The following is a 23424-nucleotide window of genomic DNA, read 5'->3' as shown; positions in this document are numbered from 1 at the left end:
GGTATGCACTTTCACTTTTGGCTGGAAAAAAAAAAAAAAAACTGTCTGATCCCTGCATCAACACAATGATGTGTAAAGTGGGAATCTCAACTGCAACAAACCCAATTATCCTGTCTAACAGTTCACATTACCTGCTATTGAAAATGTCAATTGTAAGTTGCTACTTTATTCTTAATCTAAATTACATCAAAATACTACACCAGAAGAGGCTCTCTGTTTGTTCACCCTCACCCTGGGAGTGTATAGGAGACTGTGACCCCCCCCCCCCCCCCCTCAGAAAGCACAAGGAGTGCAAGGGACCCCGGCTATCAGCTGGATTCCTGCAGCTGTAAGGCCCCCTTTCTGAGCCCTCCTGCATACCAGCTTTCCTCCTCCCCCCTGGGATGTTTACAGGATTATTGGAAAAATCTATCTCTCAATGCTGTAACCTTACAGCAGTAAGGTAAGGGTGTAGCACACCCAGAAGTTTTACCTACTGGCTATTTCACCGTTCACTACCTGGTGTTGTAATCACCCACCTGATCTTATCACCTGATTTCACGCCACCGTCACCTTATGAAGTTCGATGCGGTTACTTATTAGCTAGATGAACGTTTTTATGGCCAGCACTTGCTGATGTTTTTTACTAGTGTTGAACTATTTTGTTTTGATTTTACTGTCACATAGCCACTTTACACTGAACCACCAGTCACACTTCAATGTGATTAATGTATGTCATCCATTCATCAATAATTTGTATTTTGAGGTCACTGCTAATTTTTGAACTGGGACTTTAATACCGGTTATATTTACTTTATTTTCCTTTATTGCACGTTTAGCACCTTACATTGATACTCCGTTCACAACACAGGAGTCACAAATATCTACGATTTTTCCACAGTATTGTTTTAGGTGCAGCCATATCACTGCACTGTTGTTGCACTTAGCACTTTTTAATGTCACCTTATCTACAGCATAGAAGTCACGATTGTTTTTTATCTACCGATTGACTGTAGTATACCATATTTATTGATTTTTATTCTATTTATTAATGCATTACGGATAAGCGCAGCTTCAATACTATCCTGTCTAACAGTTCACATTAAAACCAAGGGGTTTAGTTTGCACATATTTGCAATACATGTGTAAGCTGCAGCAGCCACGTTACAGCACCCTAATGTACTGCAGTCCTAACTCTATAATTTGGACAGTCTCATTGGTTTTAATGTGAACTATTAGACAAGGTTTAGTTTGGTTTGTTGCAGGCTGGTAGGTGAGATGGGAATATTTGTTGTTTTTGTCATGCTCTACCCACTTGTAGTTTATTCACAAACCTGCTGCATATTGCAGAGCATTGGCTGTGCTACATTACAGCAGGGGTTTTGAACAAGGGTTATCTATATTGCCTAGGGGTACGGGAGCCAAAATGGGTAGACTGGATCTCCAAATATTTGAAAAAAAAAAAAAAAAAATTGTACATATGGTGGACTTGTCCTATTGCACAGCACTTCTGGAAAGAAAGGTTTAAGATGATCTCTAAACTGATGACCTCCACAGTGCCTTTTTTTTTTTTTTTTAAGCTCAACACACTCTTTTGCTGGCCATATGATATAAAATATTCTTATTCAATTTCTTTTAGCCTAGTACACACAGGCCGAATGTCAGATGGCATTGGCCATTTCAATAGAAACCGGCCAACATTTGGACCGTGTATACTGGAGTCAGGCTGGCTTCTTGCAAGGGGGCATGAACGGAAAAGGTCTGCCGATCGGTTCCTGATCAGGACTCTTAGCCAATGGCTGACTGGGGTATTCTAGGGGGGGGGGGGTATCCCCCTGTCAGAACACAATAGCACAGCAGGGGAGATCACTGTACTAACATCAGATAGTTGTACAGCGGCTCCTCCTAAGCGGTCAGCCCTGCTGGGTTAAACGAAAAAAAAAAAAAAAAAAAAACTACTGGCATGTATTAGGCTTTACCATCAACTATGTAGTGCAAGGGTCTGCCTGATTGCATACCAGTTGAAAGTGTTTAGGTCTGACCTCATATTATATGGTTTTGGTAAATCTAATAGAAAACTGCTGTTAGAGTATCAATTTGAATTGGCTTTTGGGAAGGTCTGGAGGTTTGAGGCTGTCCATACATTTTACAGTGAATCACCAAGGCATGATTAATCACTCACTCTTTCCTTGACCGAAACCAAGTTAAGGATCAACTCCAAGCCAAGTTAAGGATCAACTATCAAGCCAAGCTTTACGAAAAGATTAGACATTAAACTGGCACAATTGACAATACTTCACTATCTGGTAACCGCCCGACAGGATCGGACCTAGACCATTTGGCCCTTTAAGCGGGAGAGTGCTCCCATGGGATACACCTACTCCATCCTTAAAACTTGCCCCTCTCCAATAGCTCTAGCCCCCTATGTCAGTATCCAACATTAGTGACCCCGTCACCCCTTTGCACACTCCTGAATTAACTTGTTCTTAATGAAATCATTGTATAGTACATTTCATGTCCTAATTTATGAACTGTAATACCTCATATTCATTGCACTTTTGTTTACTTTCAAAACAAGGTCTACTGAAACACTCTATGCACCTTTAAAAATGAATAATTTAGCTCTCGCTATATTTTAATGTCATTTGAAATACAGGTAACCTTGTCAGTTATTTTACCTTGAAATTACATGTTTTGTTTGCAAAAAGAAACAGAAACAATCTCACTAGCTGTAGTTATCTTGTGTATTTGTGAAGTGCAAAAAAATGGATTATAAAATCATTATGTTCTGCCTAGCTATGCATACTGTCATGGTCAAAAAAATTCATTTCCGCCGGATAATGCACCACGTCGTCCAGAAAATTGTTGCAAATACAAATGTTTCTTTTGCTTGTATTGGTGTGACACAAAAAGCCACATCTGTCACATGCCACACAAAACTCCAAAGATGGACTGGACAAAAATGTTTGGCACCCTCAATTTAATATTTGGTAGCACACTTGGAAAAAAACTAAAAATCAAATCGCTTCCTGTAACCATCAATGTTTTACACCGCTCTACTGGAATTTTGGACCACTCTTCTTATGCCAACTGCTCCAGGTCTCTCAGATTGGAGGGGTTCCTTTGCCCAATTGCTGTTTTATGATCTCTCCACAGATGCTCTATGGCACATGTGTCAAACACAAGGCCGGTGGGCCGAATGCGGCCATCCAGGCCATTTCATGTGGCCCTCACACCTCTCCTAGAGGTTCAGTAGAGCTCCAGTCCTCCTTTGGGCCTCCCCCAGACCCTTTACTTTCTGCTTCCTAGCTCTGCTCCCAGCTTCTTCCCAGAAGCAACACAACGTAAGAGGTGCACTTTGATGTAAAGAAGGGGGGGGGGGTGGGGGACTCTGACATCTGATGCAAGTGGGTTGGGATACTCTGGACTTCTAGTATTACAGATACAAACTCCAATCTGGCTTTAGGTTTCTCTGTCAGCAGTGGAGTCCTCCTGGGTCTTCTGCCATAGTGTCCCTTTTCATTCAGATGGTGACGTATAGTGTGAGCTGATACAGTTGTGGTCTGTGCCTGAAGGTCAGCTTGAATTTGACTGGAAGTTGATCGAGGTTCTTTATCCACCATTCGAATAATCATTTGTTGCAATTTTTGATCAATGTTTCTCTTTCACCCACATCCAGGGAGATTAGCTACAGTGCCATGGGCTGTAAACTTCTTGACAGTGTTGCTCACAGTGGACAAAGGAACATTCAAATCTTTTGAGATGGACTTGTAACTTTGAGATTGTCCATGCTTTTCCACATTTTTTGTTTTGTTCTCAAATCCTCAGACAACATTTTGCTGCTCTCTCTTCTCCATGCTTTGTGTGGGACACAGAGACACAACAGAAAGGTGAAGTCAACTTTTCACCATTTTAACTGGTTGCTGGTGTAATTTCTATATTGTCAGCACCTGTGAACTGATACAGGTGAGTTTAATTACAAATGACAGGGGAATCAAGCTTGGAATGCAATTACCTCTTACAATTTTCATAAGGTGCCAATCATTTTGTCCATTCCATTTTTGGAGTTTTGTGTGAAATGTGTCAGATTTAGCTTTTTGTGCCATACCAATACAAACAAAAGAAATAAACATAAGAATGCCTAAACATTTGTAATTGTAACAATGTTCAGAGTGAAGTGTTGCATAATCTAACAAATGCAGGGGTGCAAAATTTTTTGCCAATGATTGGACTGTATGTAAAGTGAAACCAAGCTGTTGCCATCTCTTTAGGCGATACGTGTGCCTATTAGGACTGGCAATAATTCTGGCGCCTGAAGACGGCAATATAGGGGGACAACTTGGGCAACCCACTGAGGGAGGTTTACTGTATAATAAAAAGATAAGGAACCCCCCAGTGCTACTACTCATTAATTGCCATTACTCACCCTTAAAAACCCAGCCACCCTGGGAGGATCCGCCTTGCCTGAGTTACGTTCGATTACTTAGCAACCCAATTGTCCCAATTCTACCACTTATAGAAGACTGAAGCTAATCGATAACATTAGTTTGTAGACAGACAAACCGAGTACCTCACTCTCCCCTGCAGATGATCTTTAAACGGGACAGACAGTTGGGTGCAGTGAACACACGCAATCCTAAACTGCAACATCAGACGTGTCTGGGAGCTAGCCCTGAGTCTGACTCATGCCCCCCCTGATCATACACGTTCTGCTGTGGCACAATCCTCAAACTATAAGAACTCTCCTCCATACCCAAAAAAATTACACACTGCTCAAATTGTTACGGAATTATTTAATAGTGTGATGGCAAATCTCTTTTTACTGTATTCAGCATGTGCAGATTAACACGTGGAATGGCACAGTTCTAGGATTTTCCAATTGTAAAGCAAAGAACAGTAATAAAATATGCATCAATGCTAAAATCATTACATACAATAGAAGATAAATGTTTAAAAGATGTACACTTAAAATATGACTTTCCACATCATTTGTCTTTGTAGGTAGAATAAAGGGTTTGCTTAAGGTTACAAGTGTGGTTCACAAAAAATAAAAATAAAAAATATATCAAAAATATGAAATCATTTTGCCTTGTAGTACTAAACGTTGATAACACTAAGCTGATATAATAACCAAAATGATATAGTTGCACTGTGTAACAATGTGTAGCTGGTACATCGGAACTCAGGAGGACCAATCTTACAATAAATGCAGCATGTAGATAATGGCATTTTGTTAGAGAAACCAGAAATACAGACAAATAGATTAGAAATATTAAATTCCCTTTCAGAGAAAGTAGTATACTTCAAGCCATGATCTCTAGGAGAATAAAATTCTGCACAGGACCAGGTTGTCAGCACAGGCCTTTCCTTAATACAGGTGTCAGCTGCCTATAGGAATAATACAGCATTTGCTGGACTCACAATCAGAGATTTATACCATGCCTAAACATTTGCCTACAACATTCCTTTCTTACAGATTCCATGACTAATCAATATAAAAAGGGGGCATTTAAATAGTGTTGTGTCTGTAACAGTACTAGTCTGCAACCAGACCCAATGCAAATGATAACAACATACTTTACACATTCATGCCTTTGTGCGTTAGTGGAGCATTTTCTCCAGGATTCTGCAGTATAAAACAAGAAGAAAAATAAAAAAAGAAGAAGATTTGTCATGTTGGCGATATTTGTCCCCCAAGTTACATATGCTCTGGGTGACTCTGTAAACAAGAAATGACTTCTTCCACAGGTGTTTTCTCATAGCAAATTCGATAAACCGCAGTGAAAAGTGGAAATCTGTGGGAAGAAACAAACGTGTAAGAAATACTGTAAACAGGAACCATTTTTTTTCTCATTAAAATCCTTACTGAAGTCTCACACCTTTCTATTGATTTATAGTACTGTAACCCTACATTAGGATTTGTGAAATATCTGTCAGCAAATGCTAAAAAAAAAAAAAAAAAAAAAAATAGGATTTTTGTCTTACCGACACCCTTTTCTTGAAGCACATTACAGAAAACAAAAGTATTAAGGAATATAGGGTTATGTTGCCACCTTCTGGAGATTGGACGTTGGCAGAGCACAACTGTTAGGTGAGCCCTGCATAACTCCCATCCAATCACAGTAAGCCTCTGTTTTGTAAGCAATTTTGTGGACTGGATTATAAACATAGGGGCGTGACCTGTGTCCTGTAATCTACTACAAGAAAAGTATTTTTACAGGCAAGACCCATCCTATTTTATTGTCATACAATAAAGGACACAGGAAGGTATTCAGGAACAGGAGAGGTCCCCAAGCAATATAAACAAGAGGTGGGCAACACAAACATGGAAAAAAAAAAAAAAAAAAACTTGGGAGCGAAGCTAGCATAAGATTAGGTCTAAGCATCTACCTGGTAAAACGTAAACCTTGGCAAAGAGGACCAGACAGCACACTTGCATATCTGAGAAAGAGAGGTTTGATGCTGGATAGACCAAGAAGCCCTAACTGATATAACAGGTTCTTTATATGGGAAATGAGGGACCTTGCCCCCAGACGCAAAGGCTTGAAAAATAATTTGTCGAATGCACTGGAAAATGGTGGAACAAGAAGCAGGTTGCCCCTTGTGGGGACCCTCAAGAATGAGAAAAAAAAAAAGGTCAGTTTTCCTAAACATCCTGTAGATGAGAGGGAGACTAGAAAAGTAGAGATCCACCGAAAATTGTGTTTTCGGTATTTTGGCGATAAAGAAAAAGGTGCCGATAATGGCCCAAAAAGACGCACGTGATTTTGACACACTTTTACAGTGCTTCCGTTTTTTTTTTTTTTTTTTTCTTACAAGGTCATGGGACTTAAAAATTGCATCAAAAATGCCATACCGGTGCGTTATTGATGCATTTGCAATGCAATTCAACAGGGAGGTGAGTTTTTTTTTTTTTAACTGACCAAAAATGCAGCAAGCAAAAATTTTAACACCTCAACTGAAGCACAATGGACCAGTGTGAAGACATACATAGAATTTATAAGGGATGCATTCGTCTTGAGCTTTTCTTGCGCTAAAGGTGAAAATAGTTATGCAGGGCTTTGCTTTGCCCATGTCCAATCCCATGAATAAGGCAGCATAACCCTACGTTCCTGAATACTTTCCTGTGTTTAATAAAAGTAAAGCCCTGAACCTTGTCCCAAGATTTTACATTTCTAAAAAAAGAAAGAAGGAGGGCACATCCCTGGTCATCACCATTTTGATCAGGGTTGTCCAGACAGTGTCTTAATACTAGGTGGAAAAAAAAAACAAAATCACACAAAAATGCAGCGGTTTTATACAAGAATACTCCATGAACTAGACTTCTGTGCTATATAATGAGGGTTTCCATACTGCAAGGAAACAAGATAACCATATACTGTTACTAATGAGAAATTTGCACAAATTACCCCATCAAGACAGACAGTGCTGACATGGGAATCCCTCCTACCCAGCTGCCCCCGCCCGCCGGGAGAAGACAGTGATTATTGCTAGCGCCTATAGCAGCCGCTTGCGATAATAGGGAGCAAATCAGGCAGGCTGGTTGTACCCAAGTTGATCAATAGATCAACTAGGTACATTCAGCTTGCCCATTATTGGTTAGAATCTTGGCCAGTTCCTGCTCAATCGGCCGAGATTTGAACCGTGTATGGCAGGTCTAAGTTACATATGCTCTCTCGAAAACTGATGGGCCTTTATCAACTTGCATGCCTACCTGTTCCTTATGGTCCTCCCAGTTTTGGAAGTACAATGCAACAACGGTTATGTACTTCATAATTGATTTCTATGGATTTTATGTGGGGTTAAGTAAAGACATGGATCATTTAAAATTCTTTTGTATTAGAAGCACTTTTAGCATGTGAACTTCATTTCTACGATGTGTATTTTATATTGGTTAGGCAGACTACATTTATACTGTAACTTTGTAGTTAGGCAGTCTACTGGCATATGATGATTTTGGACTGAGTTGAAAGGCAGTTTCCACTGACCTGCAGTGCATACATTTTTTTAAAATCTTTTTATGGTCATGAAAGGTTTTCATTTTAAGTGTACAATTCACGGGAAGCTTAAAAAAAAAAAAATCCCCAGTAACTTTAATGCTGAGAAAATCTCCTCTGTACAGGCATCTTGGAATAAGCAGCTAGGCACTGTACAAGAATAAACATTGAAATTGCAAAACATATTGGGAATATTGAATACCATGTGATGACTAAAGCCCCGTACACACGTACCGATTGTCGGCCGCAAATATTCGGCCGCCGACCAATCGGCCGATTGTAGGCTTGTTAGTATGATTCTTCCGACAGCGCATTTTCGGCCGAACAGAATCTGTCGTGCAGGCATTAAAATTTTTGTAGGCCGAAAACAGAACGGCCAATTGTGCGTCAGTCAGTACAGATTTCGGCCGACAATCAGCAGATTTGCAAGACTGGGCATGCTCAGAGAAGAAAAAAGACAAGGAAAGTTAACCATCACATGACATCACTTCTGCAGTCGGCTGTTGTTGGCCGACAAAATTTGTGTGCAGTCTTTTGCACTTTTCAGCGGACAGGACAGCCCTGGACAAAAGACGGCCGATCGTTCGGCCGACGATCGGTACGTGTGTACGGGGCTTTAACATAACATGAGTCTTGAGCTATCTCAGCTAAGGTTTGGAAGAGTTTCTATACTAAAGCCTCAATATTCCATACATTCCAGGAATGTCCTGCAGGATTGTTTCTTTATTCTGCCCATTGTAGCTGCAAATGAGCTTTGATAAATTCAAGACATGACTGCGAATGTTTCCTAGATTTACCCATCGTGGCTTTCGAATATCTGTAGCTGGGAGAACCATTTAACTTTCCGCTGGTAGTTATTCTTTAGTAATGTTCCAGACCATGCTGCAATTTGTGATCAAGGCTTGGTCTGATTAGATAGAAGATGCATGTTGAGGCCAGGTTTAGGCTAAACACGCAAGGGCCTCATCGGCCCTTACAAAGTTTCTTTATAAAAACTTTTTTTTTTTTTTTACATTTTTACATTAGTGGGCACAGAGGTTAAATTTTTGCAGATATGACAGTTCTCAGCTATTCTATACTGCACCCGTCTTTCTTCAGTACTTTTAAGAGGTTTTTTTTTTATGAAGGAGGAAGGTCTAAACAGCCATGTAAACAAGCCCTTTGGCAAGTCAAAGTCATCATTGCTTACGAAACACTTTTATGAGAATGAAAGCAATATTTTATCTGCAACAATGTCTGCTCGCCATTTGTATATGCTGTTCAAAACACCGGTTTCAAAAATGCATCCTTTGATCAGTAAGCACAAAAGAAACAATCACGCAGTCCTTTGTATGCCGTGCCATCTCTATATGCTGAAAATTCCACTAATAAATAGTGAAAAACACACTCACTTATCTACCATGCCTTTCTGCTGCAGGATGCGGTAGACTTCCGCTGAGGTCTGAGGACCCTGAAGTTTCTGTCCATTAAGCATCTCCTGCTCAAGCTGTTCAATAGTCTGCAACAAAGAAACACGCTTATTACATTTGAGGTGAGCACAAGAACATTTCTCTGAATTACAACATTTTTACAAAAACAATATAAAAGATGACAGTTTTAGGAACAGAACAAAAATTGAAGATATTTATTGGTACACAAGTTGTGGTAACATTACCAAAAAGCGGTCTCTTTCTCTACCAATTTCTCAGCTGGAAAGCTCTGATCCCCCACAGCCAAAACAGAAATGTGTCATCACAGGAAGATAATGCAGTGACAGCGTACAGTAAAAATGAATCTTCCCAGTAACAAGAACACATGCAGACATATGCAAACTGTTAGTAAACTCGTAGCTTGCTGTGCACAATCAAAGAATGCAGGGGGAGTCTGACAAACCAATGTCAACATTTTAAAGGCTTTACAAACATCAGCAGATGCACAAGATTCGACTTTTGGTGAAAGAAGGGAACAATATCTTACAATATTGTGTACAATGTGTATTTCATAATAATGTGGATCTGACTTAAAAATTTTGGATAAAGAAAATGGTTAAAACCCCTGCAGTCATTGTCCTCATTGAAAGATTTCCTCTCTATTCCAATGTTCTGGTGACAACTAAAAATGTTGGATCTGCCCTGGCCTTCAGACTCAGTGACAGTGGTCATAAGAACAAAGAGTAAAGTTCTCTACTGGCGCAAAAAAAAAAACCTCACCCTTATCTGGGCCACATGTGGCGCTTGTGCTTCTCCTCTGAAGCCCTCAGTGGTTTAGAATTTTAAAAATACTATATATTTTTTTATATATTTGGTTTAAACTACAGGAGTATATTAAAAAGGTAGAACTATAGGAAATACATTTTTTCATTTTGTATACAGCAAGGGAAGGTTATGACCATGGTCAGATTGTGTCCCTCCCCCCGTCCCATAGCCAAACAGGAAGTGAGCGGAAACACCTGCAAATTAAAGTAGAACTATGAGCAAAACTTTTTGCCATCTGTGTCCCATTGTAGAGATTTCCCTTCACTTTTGTCTCATAGCCAAATCAGGAAGTGAGAGAAAAATTCCTGCAAAATGAAGGAAAATTTTCCCCAGAACTATTGCCCCCATTAGAAGATTTCTCTTCCAATACTTTTCTGGGGACAACAAAAAATTGGGAATTTTCTTTTACTTTCACTTTTAAGGAGAGAAGTAAATAGGATAAAGGGGGTGAATCTTTCTAGTGGGGGGCACAGACAGCAATAAAAACTGACAGGGGTTTTAATTCCTCACCACTCCTTTCAAAACTAAAAAAATATATAAAAGGAAAAAAAAAAAAATCACCAATTAACCATAGCTATTGAACCACTGACAGGTTAATTAAAAAAAAAAAAACATTGTTTCAGTACAATGGCATCTGAAAATCAGTGAGCTATATTAGGCACAAGTAAACATGTTGTCTATGAAGTTGATGCGTTAAAAGCAGAAAAGAAATGCAGTTTGTTATGTATAGCTGCGTAGCCCCAGACCAGTCAGGGTGCCCATGCTAATCAAGGTCTACAGCCAAAAGCGCCTACAATAGGCAAGCAAGCATTAGAACTGGTCCATGAAGCAATGCAAGAAGGTAGCATGGTCTTATAAATCAGATTTTCTTTTACATTATGTGAATGGTCAGATGCGTATGCGTTGCTTACCTGGGGAAGGGATGGTACCAGGATGCATTATGGGATAAAGGCAAGCTGGCAGAGGTAGTGTGATGCTTTGAGTAATGTTCTGCTGGGAAGCCTTGGGTCCTGCCATTCATGTGGATAGTAAGTACTTTCACATGTACCACCTACCTACATTGTTGGTGATCAAGTACCCACCTTTTATTTTTTTCAACCAAAACAACTTATTGTGTACTGAAACATAACAAAACATATACAACAAGAAACGGCTGCGAAAGACCAAAATAAAATAAACAATTCCATGGAACATGACACTCAATTCCACCGAAGACAATACAAAGGAAAATGAAGCAATAAAATCAATGAGATTACACACACAAGCATCAAGCATCTGATCAGAACATTAGTAATCATGACGTACAAGTGGTGTGAGAATTAAGCCACCGATCCCACACTTTATGGTATTTGCCTGGGCATCCCCTGTTGATATAAATGATCTTCTTATAGGGGAGAGTAGTATTAACTTTGTTGATCCAAGCTGCCAAGGTAGGCACCGCCTGTTGAATCCAACTCCTGGCCAGCATTTTACAGGCCAGGAACAGAGTCTCATGTAGAAACTGAACCATAGGTTTGTTTATCTCAACATCTGGAAAGAGTCCCAATAGGCATACTCTGGGGTCAAGTGTCACAGGAGCGCCCATCTGGTCATGGAGGAACTGGACCATCTGGGCCCAGAACCCACGCACACGCGGACAGTGCCATAACAGAAGGTCAAATGTGCCAGTCGACAGCAGGCATTTAGGGCAATGGGACGTTTGGGTGGGTCGGAACTTGGCCATACGTTCAGGGGTAAGATAGGCCCGATGAAGGATACAAACATGAGTAAAACGATCTGACATTTTAGGGGAAACACATTTGGCACCCTGCAGTACATCCTCCCAGTCCTCGTCCAAGACCTCCCCCAACAAAGGCTCCCACTTGGGCTTCAGAGAGTACGCAGCCTTGGTAGCCGCGGGCGTAACCAACATTTCATAGAGTAGGGCAATCAGTTTACAATGGTCCGCACCCATAAGGACCCTAGTCAAGTCCAGGGGTTCCACTACCTGACAGTCCACCGAAAACTGGGCCCGCAGTGCGTGACTGAGCTGTAGGTAGCGAAAGTACATATGGGATGGGAGGGCAAACTCCCACTTAAGTAGGCTGTACGTCTTCACCGCCCCCCGATGTAACACATGGGAGAGCAGGAACACACCCTTAGAGATCCAAACCCCGGGGTCAGGGATTTGCAAAAGTTCAGGCAATGTTTTATTAAACCACAGTGGCGTATCAGCGTGCAAGGCCTCGCATCCCAGTCTCTGCACCGCCAAGTCCCAGACACGTCTATAATTGTATAGGAGACCCCCACGTGGTGAAGACCTAGAAGATCCCCTCACTCCCCGTAAGAGATCACAAAACGGGTGGGGAACAGTGAAACCAGAATCCGCACAGACCAGAAGACGGCACCTCAGATTGTCCTGCTTACCTAGATGATAGAAATGGGATAGATGAGCAGCCAATATAAAGGGAGGTCGGGGACCGCGAGACCACCCAGGGAGGTCGGGAGCCGAAGTGCGCGCAAGGACAACTTACGCCTCGTCGAGCCCCATATAAACGAGTTCCAGAGAGACTCTAGGATCTTAAAGTAGCGAAGTGGTATATAGACCGGGCAGTGCCACAGGACATATAGTATTTTAGGTAGCAGAATCATCTTGAGGAGACCTATCCGCCCCATCACCCCCAAAGGAAGCCTAGCCCACGTCTGAAGTTTAGCCTTAAATAAAGTTATAACAGGCTCAACATTGAGTGGAACGTAATCTGCGAGTTCACGAGAGATATGCACACCCAGGTATTTAACTGTACTGACACGCCTAAGAGGTAGGGAGGCCTGGTCAAGGGTAGGTGGAAAAACATCCTTAGGGAGAATCTGAGATTTGTCCCAGTTAATACGTAGGCCAGAGAACCTGCCGAAGTGCTCGATGACCCGCAGAGCCAAAGCCAGGGAAGGACCCGCACCAGAAAGGTACAGGAGCATATCGTCAGCATACAGGCTAACCTTTTCCACCAGTGGGCCAGCACGAAGTCCCTCGATACCCGGATGGGATCGAAGTGTCTCCGCCAGTGGCTCCACTACCAGAGCGTACAGTAAGGGAGAGATGGGGCACCCCTGACGCGTGCCTCTAGAGAGAGGAAACACATCCGAAGTCCAACCATTCACCAGCACTCGCGCTCGGGGGACATCGTAGAGGATGGTCAACCACTTGATGAAGCGCGGGCCAAAGCCAAAGATACGCAAACAGTGCCATAAGTAATTCCATTCGACAGAATGAAAGGCCTTAGCCGCATCAAGCGAGACCACCACCCGAGATCCTGTCTGATCATGCGAGGCCTGTAAATTCATAAAGAGGCGTCTAGTATTATATGCAGTGTTTTTCGTGGGCATAAAACCCGTCTGGTCAGAGTGAATCAGTGTAAGAATAACTTTGTTCAAACGGACGGCCAAAACTTTAGCGAGAATTTTCACGTCGGTCTGCAAGAGGGATATGGGTCTATACGATTCAGGTTGAAGAAGAACCTTCCCGGGCTTCGGAAGCAACACGATAAGGGCCTCACGCATAGAGTCAGGCAGAGCAGCCTCCTCAAAAATAGATTGATAGAGGGTCACAAGTCTGGGGACAAGGGTTGACGAGAAGTGTGCATAAAATTCCACGGGGAGCCCATCCACGCCTGGAGCCTTACAACGAGCAAAACTAGAGATAGCCACCTGTACCTCCTCGGCGGAGAGGGGAGCCTCAAGGGCCGCCACCTGGGCCGCCGACAACTGAGGGAGGGACAGGTCAGCCAGCAGCTCGTCCAGTTCAGGAGCCTCATAGGCCACTCTAGAGGAATAGGGGTCATGAAAAAAACTTCGCAAACATACTAGCAACCCTGGCAGCATCAGTAACCAGGGAGCCGTCCGGGCAGCCAGGGAGATAACCACTGGGGGACGGGCCTCAAGGTGCGCCAGGTACGCCAAAAGCCTACCCAGGGCGTTCCCCCTGTTCAAATATACGTTGTTTAGCAAAAAATAATTTATGTCTAGCTCTTTCGTAACTAAGCTGCTCAGCCACCCGCGTCCGCAGTTTGAGGCTAGCAAGCGCAACAGGAGTCAGTGCAAGAGCATATTGATCCTCCATAGAGGCCAACTCCTCCAGCACCTGGGCATAAGAGGCTCTAGAGTGTCGCTTAAATTTAGAAATAGTATGTGAGAGATGTAGCCTCGCATGGGACTTAAATGCATCCCACACTGTCAGGAGATCCGAGGTGCCATCATTAATCGTCAAAAACGAATCCCACTCTGTTCCTAAAGATTCGGTGTCTGGGACTACATCAAGCCAAAACGGGTTGAGCCGCCAGTTACGGCGCAGGGGTCTGGACAAAACATCCAGGACCACCCAGTAAGGGGCGTGGTCAGATAGAATGTGCGGGCAAAAACCCGACGCCCGCAGTTGAGGAGCAAGCTGTGGAGAAATAAAAATATAATCAATACGGGACATAGTAGCATGAGCCGCAGAAAAACAGGAGTAGGCCTTCTTAGTGGGATACAGGTGGCGCCAAGTGTCAACCAGTGAAAATTGTGTCATAACAAGACCAAAGCGGGTCAGACCGCCTGAAGGTCGGGTGGAGGGAACAGAACCCACCCTATCTAGCTCAGGGTCAACATTCATGTTAAAATCACCCAACCATATAACTGGCACAGAGGGGTGGCGGGCCATATAGTCAAAACCAGCCCCAAGTGCAGCCCCAGTGAACGGGGGGGGGGGGGGGGGGGGGCACATAGTAAGCCAGTAGCAAGATAGGAGATCCTGCCAGCGTGGCACAGAGAAAAACATAACGACACTGAGGATCGGTCTCCACCGAACAAATGGCAAAGGGAAGAGATTTAGCGACCAACACAGACACCTCGGGAGTAGGAACTGTACGTGGCATGGTATGTCCACCCCATCCAAGGTTTCCGTAAAGCGCGGACCAGGGAACCAGTGGCATGGGTTTCTGTTAAAAACAATGATATCCGCAGACTGAGCTTTCAAAAAAGTAAAAAGAGCCGTGCGTTTAATTTTGTCCCTAGTGCAACGGACATTCCAAACTAATAATTTCAATGGGGCCATGGAAAGAGATAAAAAATAACAAAGGGGACAACACGTCAGTGGAGACCAAGCCTAAGTACCCACCTTTATTTAAATGGTATTCCATGATGGCAGTGGTCTCTTTCAGCAGGATAATACACTCTCACAATGCAAAAATGGTTCAAAAAGGATTTAAGAAACATGAGTTTGAGACATTGACTGGGTCTCTGATTTCTCTGCATCTCAATCCAATCAAGTATTCGTGTGAAATGCGTTGGGAAAACCAAGTTCAATCCATGGAGGCCCCACCTCACATCTTAAAGGCCTTGTGTCCAACCTACGGCTTAGGGACCGCATGTGGCCCTGTGGCACTTTTTGCTGCCCTCTGTAAACCCTAATCTCTGTTTCCCTATGGTCCCGTTATAGCAGTGATCAGTCTATGACTGCCATGTCCCCAATCTCCAGCAACTACTGCACCCTGTCTGCAGTCCCTGACCATCTCCTGTATCTAGTCTCTGACCATCTATTTTAATGTCTCCAGAGTCTCTTACCATCTCTTGTATCATGCCCATAGACTTTATCTTGTTATGTGTCTGCTGTTTCTGGCATTGGAGTATTCAATGAATTTTATGTGTGGCCCTTTGGTGATGGACTTAAGGCCCCCCCATATCAATGAAGTTGACCAACAATGAATTAAAGGATCTTCTACTGACAGCTTGGTGCCAGCTACCACAGCATACATTTGGCACAGGTCTAGTGGCGTATATGCCTCAGGACTGTTTTGGTACCAAAAAGGAGACCTCCTCATCCAAGCCCACCAGATTTTTCCAGTTAAAACATTTTGAAGCTAAATACTTTAGGATAGGGTTTGTGGCATCTTTTTACTGAGATTAAATATTGTAAATTGACATTTTACTATATTTTTAAGTTCCAAAATGTCAATCTTTTTTTCTGGAAGCACGTGTGGCCCCGAAGACAATTCCTTGAAGATTAAGTCCTCCTTATCTCTCCCACTGTCTCGTACAAGTTTGAAATGACTGCTTAAAAGTAAGCCCTTGAGCACTCTATGCTTAGTAGAAATGGTCAGCAGGCAACTACACTTACCTATTCCTACACTTTGTAAGTTGCTGGAGCTCCCTGGAAACAGCAACAACTGCAACAGTATTATTCAGATACCAGCTGCAGCTAGGAGGTTGACACTTTGTGCTGCCCCTTTGCTTCGACTCATAGTTGGCCAATGATTCACTAGTGGCTTCACTGGCCAATCATGAGGTACGGAATAGGTCAGAGTGTTGAATTTATAATTAGGGTCAGAGAGCACTTGTAGTGTAAGTTGTCCACAACTTTAAATTCATATAGTCAAGACAGAGTGTAGTTAGTTCATAGAAATACCTTGCCAGTTTTCACAAATGCCTCAGCAACTTTTCGGTTGCGTCCTCCATAACAAGTAGTGATGAGATCAGCCACACCGCAGCTCTCAAGGAATGTGGCAGTTGACACGTGGCCATTACAGAAGATTTTGGCAAATGCAATCATTTCCATTAGCCCCAACCGGATCACTGCAGCTTTGGTGTTGTCTCCACACTGCAGGCCATCGCAAAATCCAGCACCGACTGCCACAATATTCTGTAGGAAAACACAAACATGGTAAAGACTGAGAACGTATATGCCATATCTTATTATTGTGGAATGCATTTGTCAACTGTAAGGATTTATGCAAAAATATAAAACTCACATAATAAGAATAGAAGCTCACATACTGTGACCAAAAATATAAAAGCAAAAAAAAAAAAAAAAAACCTAAGGCTCCTTTCACACTGATTCCGTTTTTCTCTCAGCTGGGGATCGAGCCGCCGATCCCCCGCTGAGCAGGAGGAAGACAGCTGTGTCTCTGTTCTGTGTGCGGAGACACAGCTCTCAGTTCCCCATGCATTTCTATGGGGGAAATTGGATGGGAATGAACCGTCGGTCCGTTCTCATCCGATCTGATCCGCTGGACGGATGGAAAATAGGGCTTCCATCAGTCCAGGTTTGACAGATCGGATGTCAGCGGACATGTCTTCGCTGACATCCGATCCCCCATAGGAATGCATGGGGGGACTGTTCAGATCCGCCAAAAAAACGGACAGGCGGATCTGAACGGTCCGCCTGTGTGAAAGGGGCCTTAAGGAAATCTGTTAAAAAAGAAAAAGCAAGTTTTGTTGAGTCTCAAATAGAAATGGCTGACAATATATATAGTGCACAGCTGGACTTATTCAAATTCACTGTAGACTAGGTAATATTTTACTGCAGCCCAGTAAAAAGGAGAGTGGCAGTTTCAAACAAGGTATTCACAGCCAAAAGGTCTACGAATTGGGGCAGTGCACCTGTAGAGAAAATTCCATCGCTTGAGCTTTTCTTCTTCTATTGCAGTAGTTCTTATAAATTTGAAACCACAAATCAATATGAGGATAGGAGTTGCCCATCTATGAGATTTCCAGAACTTATTATTATTATTATTGCCAAAGCACAGGTTCATTTGAGGTAGGCAGCTTTATTTTTCCTTTAATTCGGCTTCATCTCATCTATAGTATTTAAAAAAAAAAAAAAAAAAAAAACACACCAGTGGAAAGATTGAAGGCCACCCAGAGGAAAAAAAAATCCAGACAACAATAATTATAAAACATCCAAACAAATACAGCTTTACCGAGGCAAAACGAATGCTGTGGAGTCAAGTGATGTGATGCATCACTAAGATCATAAAACCATATTAACAAGCTCTCACGGTTTATGAGGACACACTGGGCAGCCAACCTTGATTAAAAACACACTAAAAAAGCAAATGAAGCAGCTTCACAGACCCCACAGCTATACTTATTTAGCAGCGATCGGCTTGGGTTTCCGCTATATTGAATACATGCATAGTGCGTTGATTTTTTCAAACTAAGTATTGTAATTAATCTTGCATTATCCAGATCATTCTAACCCTATTATAAGAGACATTTAAATTCGCTTTTCTTCTACTTCCATAAACTGAAGCCAATTAAGTTTTTAAGACATTTTGCAGTGATCAAAGGCTGCGTGTGTTTCCGGAGTCAGTGTGAAGATGGAAGAATCAGAGGAGTGCGTTCACTGACAGAATGGCATATGAATGTCAAACAGCAGAGTGCCTTTTGAAGAACAGTAAAGTGTATGTCCCCCTGAAGCAAATATACCTTTCAGCAATCTCACATGCTATGAAGCTGCTGGGTAATAATAATAATAAAAAAAACACGGAGTAAAAAAAATAAGAAAACAAAAAGCGTGGATGTCTTATCTTTGCTGTTTCCGAGGCACTCCGACACTAGCTGCATCCAAATGAGGAAAAAGCAATTTCGGTGTTTAGCACCGAGCTACAAGTCAGGATATAAATACCCTTTTAAGTAATGAGTGGCCACTGCAGCACAGCACAACACAATGGGATAAGACAAACAAATAAAAAGAACATCAGTGGCAGATTAGGTAATGGGCAATTTAATATTTTCATAGGTAATAAGAGCTGGAGATATGTAATGATTTAAATGCAATGGAAGGTCCTAACATAGGCTTCTCGGGCACATTGGCTATTATAATGGAGCCCCATTATCTTTCATGGGCCGAGGATCCGCTGCGGATGAAAATATTTAATAACAGCATTACAGCAGGTTAACATCCTAGCAATCTTTTGAAAGCCAAATATCAAGAGAGTTGCCCAGTTTTAATGGACATTCCTGGTGTGTGTTTATTTAGTAATGAGCTGAGGCTTCAAAGATCGCATTAGGAACAGAAAAGCACTCATCTTTCAGGTGTTTTCACTGATTGATGGATGAAAGACTAAAAACATAGGAGTCGTTACATTTACAGAAAAAAAAAAAAAAAAAAAAAAAAAAAAAATCACACACTCTTAGACCAAGGGTAATGAATTAAAATTCAAGGAGGTCCTGTTGCTAAAATTTTCTTCCAGCCGAGATCTAAATCTCAAGTTTGTGCTATGACTCAGAAAGATTGTCATCATTGTAGAGCTGCACGATTAATCGTTAACCACCCCAATACTGGGCAATTTCACCCCCTTCCTTCCCAGACCAATTTTCAGCTTTCAGTGTTCTCGCACTTTGAATGACAATTAATCAGTCATGCTACTTTATACCCAAATTAAATGTATTATTTTGTTCACACAAATAGAGCTTTCTTTTGGTAGTATTTATTCATCACTGGGTTTAGAAATATTTAGAAAAAAAAAAAAAAAATTCTACTTTCTGTTTCAAAAGAAGTCAAATTTCATCAGAAATTTAAGTCAGAATGTATTCAGCTACATGCCTTTGGTAAAAAAAAAAAGGATCCTGATAAGTGTATAATAGGTTTGTGTGAAAGTTAGAGAGCCTATAAGTTAGACTACCCATTATTGAAAAATTGATCAAACCTGATGTACTAACTACCTACAGTGCCTTGCGAAAGTATTCGGCCCCCTTGAACTTTTCGACCTTTTGCCACATTTTAGGCTTCAAACATAAAGATATAAAACTGTAATTTTTTGTGAAGAATCAACAACAAGTGGGACACAATCATGAAGTGGAACAAAATTTATTGGATATTTCAAACTTTGTTAACCAAGTTAACTGAAAAATTGGGCATGCAAAATTATTCAGCCCCTTTACTTTCAGTGCAGCAAACTCTCTCCAGAAGTTCAGTGAGGATCTCTGAATGATCCAATGTTGACCTAAATGACTAATGATGATAAATAGAATCCACCTGTGTGTAATCAAGTCTCCGTATAAATGCACCTGCACTGTGATAGTCTCAGAGGTCAGTTTAAAGCGCAGAGAGCATCATGAAACAAGGAACACACCAGGCAGGTCCAAGATATTGTTGGAGAAGTTTAAAGCCGGATTTGGATACAAAAAGATTTCCCAACCTTTAAACATCCCAAGGAGCACTGTGCAAGCGAGAATATTGAAATGGAAGGAGTATCAGACCACTGCAAATCTACAAAGACCTGGCCGTCCCTCTAAACTTTCAGCTCATACAAGGAGAAGACTGATCAGAGATGCAGCCAAGAAGCCCATGATCACTCTGGATGAACTGCAGAGATCTACAGCTGAGGTGAGAGACTCTGTCCATAGGACAACAATCGGTCGTATACTGCACAAATATGGCCTTTATGGAAGAGTGGCAAGAAGAAAGCCATTTCTTAAAGATATCCATAAAAAGTGTTGTTTAAAGTTTGCCACAAGCCACCTGGGAGACACACCAAACATGTGGAAGAAGGTGCTCTGGTCAGATGAAACCAAAAGTGAACTTTTTGGCAACAATGCAAAATGTTATGTTTGGCGTAAAAGCAACACAGCTCATCACCCTGAACACACCATCCCCACTGTCAATCATGGTGGTGGCAGCATCATGGTTTGGGCCTGCTTTTCTTCATCAGGGACAGGGAAGATGGTTAAAATTGATGGAAAGATGGATGGAGCCAAATACAGGACCATTCTGGAAGAAAACCTGATGGAGTCTGCAAAAGACCTGAGACTGGGATGGAGATTTGTCTTCCAACAAGACAATGATCCAAAACAAAGCAAAATCTACAATGGAATGGTTCACAAATAAACATATCCAGGTGTTAGAATGGCCAAGTCAAAGTCCAGACCTGAATCCAATCGAGAATCTGTGGAAAGAACTGAAAATTGCTGTTCACAAACGCTCTCCATCCAACCTCACTGAGCTTGAGCTGTTTTGCAAGGAGGAATAGGCAAAAATTTCAGTCTCTCGATGTGCAAAACTGATAGAGACATACCCCAAGCGACTTACAGCTGTAATCGCAGCAGAAGGTGGCGCTACAAAGTATTAACTTAAGGGGGCTGAATAGTTTTGCATGCCCAATTTTTCAGTTTTTTTATTTGTTAAAAAAGTTTGAAATATCCAATAAATTTCGTTCCACTTCATGATTGTGTCCCACTTGTTGATTCTTCACAAAAAATTACAGTTTTATATCTTTATGTTTGAAGCCTGAAATGTGGCAAAAGGTCGAAAAGTTCAAGGGGGCCGAATACTTTCGCAAGGCACTGTATCTCATTTCTTTAGGCCCTAAAATGTCAGGACAGTGCAAATTACAACCCCCCCCCCCCAAAAAAAAATGCCCCCTTTTCATTAAAGAGGACAGTCCAAGGTATTTAGTAAGAAGCACAGTGAGTTTTTTAAAGTTGCATTTTTTTGCCCACAATAGTTTTTAGTAATGAAGATTTTTTTTTTTCCACAAAATTATTTCTTACACATGGCATAGATAAACTACACAACTACACCCCAAAATATATTCTGCTACTGCTCCTGAGTATAGCGATACCACGTATGAGACTTTCCACACCCTGGCCACATACAGAGGCCCAACATCCAAGTAGCACCTTCAGGCGTTTTAGGCGCATAAATTACACATTTCATTTCCTGGAGTACCTATCACATTTTTGAAGGCCCTGTGACAGATGTTAATCACTGGAATGTGGCAGATGTTCACTGGGACAGACGTGGCAGATCACTGGCAGATGATGTGCGCCAGATGATCACAGAAAGATGATCATGGACAGATGTGCTCCAGATAATCAGACAGATGTGCCAAATGATCGTGGACAGATGTGGAAATCGATCGCAGACAGATGTTTACTGTAACAGAGTATTGTAGTGGGACGGATGTGTGACCGGTGTTTGTGTTGGGGACACTATATTGGTGTGTTGGGGACACTGCGTGTGGACACTAGCAGGATGATCAGTGAGTAAAGAGCAGTAAAACAGTTCTATACTCACTGATCGCTGCCTGCCAGCACCGATACGCTCTCCTCACTATGTGAGAAGCATAGCCGATCGCCATGACATTGGCTCTATTGACATCACATGACGGCTGTGATTGGAAACAACAGTTATGCGATCAGGAAGGACAATCACAGGGCCCTCCTGCGTGATCAGGAGGGACAATCACAGGGCCCTCCTGCCGAACAGTGTTGGAGCTGTGTCCAGGGTACACAGGCACACAGAGATCGCGCAGCTTCGCGATCTCCCTCCTTCTGAAGGTCATTCCTGAATGTCATTGGCCGGGTGGGAGGAGGTTTACAAAAAAATAATAAAAATAATTGGGATTTCGATTTAACCCCCTCACGACCCTTAACCCGGCATCTCCATGATTCATGTAACAGTACATAAGCCGATTGAATCCGGACAGGAAAATTTTGCAGCAGAGTTGCCCAGTGGCTCATGCCAAACCGTATTGCCCAGAGCCTCTGCAAATTCCCAGAAAAGACAGACAGACTGCCAACAGCAACTGGATAGTGCCCTGTAACTTTTGCAGCTTGTCCGGGGGAGGGAAGACCCTCACCAAAGCGGAATCCCCTACAAAGCATACTTGAGAGGAACCCAGCTCCGGAAAGAATCAAAAACTTCCCCCCACCCCAGAAACGGGTGAGGGTGCCCCATCACACAGATGAAGGTTCATCTACAGATCCGGCCTGGTCTGTCCCCGATTTACCCAAGCAGGTCTTCTCTGAACCCCAGAAGACCTGAACTGCAGTACCGTTGCTTGCGACCCGGAGGTACGAACTGGCCGCCTATGAGCAGCAAAAGAAGCCCCCCCCCCCCGTCCGCGAAAGTTGGAGACTCTTCCACCGGTACCAGAGTCGCTTTATTCAACCTGGCCACTGGAAAATCCACTTTTGGTGGTACAGTCCACCTAGTGGACACTGCCTTCGCTAAGGGGTAATGGCGTGCAAAACGCTTAGGCACAACCAACAAGTGCTTAATGCGTTGCCATTGTTCATCCACAATAGTGTGAAAAAATTCAACACAAGGGAACACCTTGCTCGACTTATGGGATTTGCGGGAGTCAAAAGACACCTGCGTACCCGGCGCTGTGGGTTCATCAGCCACTTTTAAAGTTTCCCGCATGGAAACCATCAGGGATTCCACCAATGCACGTTCCCGCGCGGCGGCTGATGAGGACAAGTCCTCTTCACCATCAGAATTCGAAGACACTGACCTCTCAAGGCGATCTGCGGCGACCACATCTATCTCAGTGTCCGAGGACTCTGCCAATGGAGGGGAGGGCGGAGGACGTTTGCTGCTGGAAACACCAGAACAGACAAATTCCACTTTTGAAATCAGGCTTTGCAAAAAAAAACTGCCATTTCTTGCTGCAAATGTAAACCGGAGGGTCGCG

General features: G+C 42.5%; 1 protein-coding gene across 1 annotated transcript in view; it reads right to left on the bottom strand.

Annotated features, from left to right (window-relative positions):
- Window positions 1–5672: 5672 nt before the first annotated feature.
- Window positions 5673–23424, bottom strand: part of GPD1L (glycerol-3-phosphate dehydrogenase 1 like) — an 82008-nt gene continuing 64256 nt past the window's right edge. The window contains exons 6-8 of the mRNA XM_082258275.1: window positions 16629–16862; window positions 9368–9474; window positions 5673–5774 (exon numbers count right to left, since the gene is read on the bottom strand). Coding sequence (XP_082114401.1) covers window positions 5678–5774; window positions 9368–9474; window positions 16629–16862 — 438 coding nt within the window. The 3' untranslated portion in view covers window positions 5673–5677. The remainder of the gene's footprint in view (window positions 5775–9367; window positions 9475–16628; window positions 16863–23424) is intronic.

The sequence above is a fragment of the Pelophylax lessonae genome (genome assembly GCF_965119305.1).
Source record: "Pelophylax lessonae genome assembly, chromosome: 5".
NCBI classification, from domain to species: domain Eukaryota; kingdom Metazoa; phylum Chordata; class Amphibia; order Anura; family Ranidae; genus Pelophylax; species Pelophylax lessonae.
The sequence above is the reverse complement of the archived record's forward strand: the minus strand, read 5'-3'. Positions and strand labels throughout refer to the sequence as shown.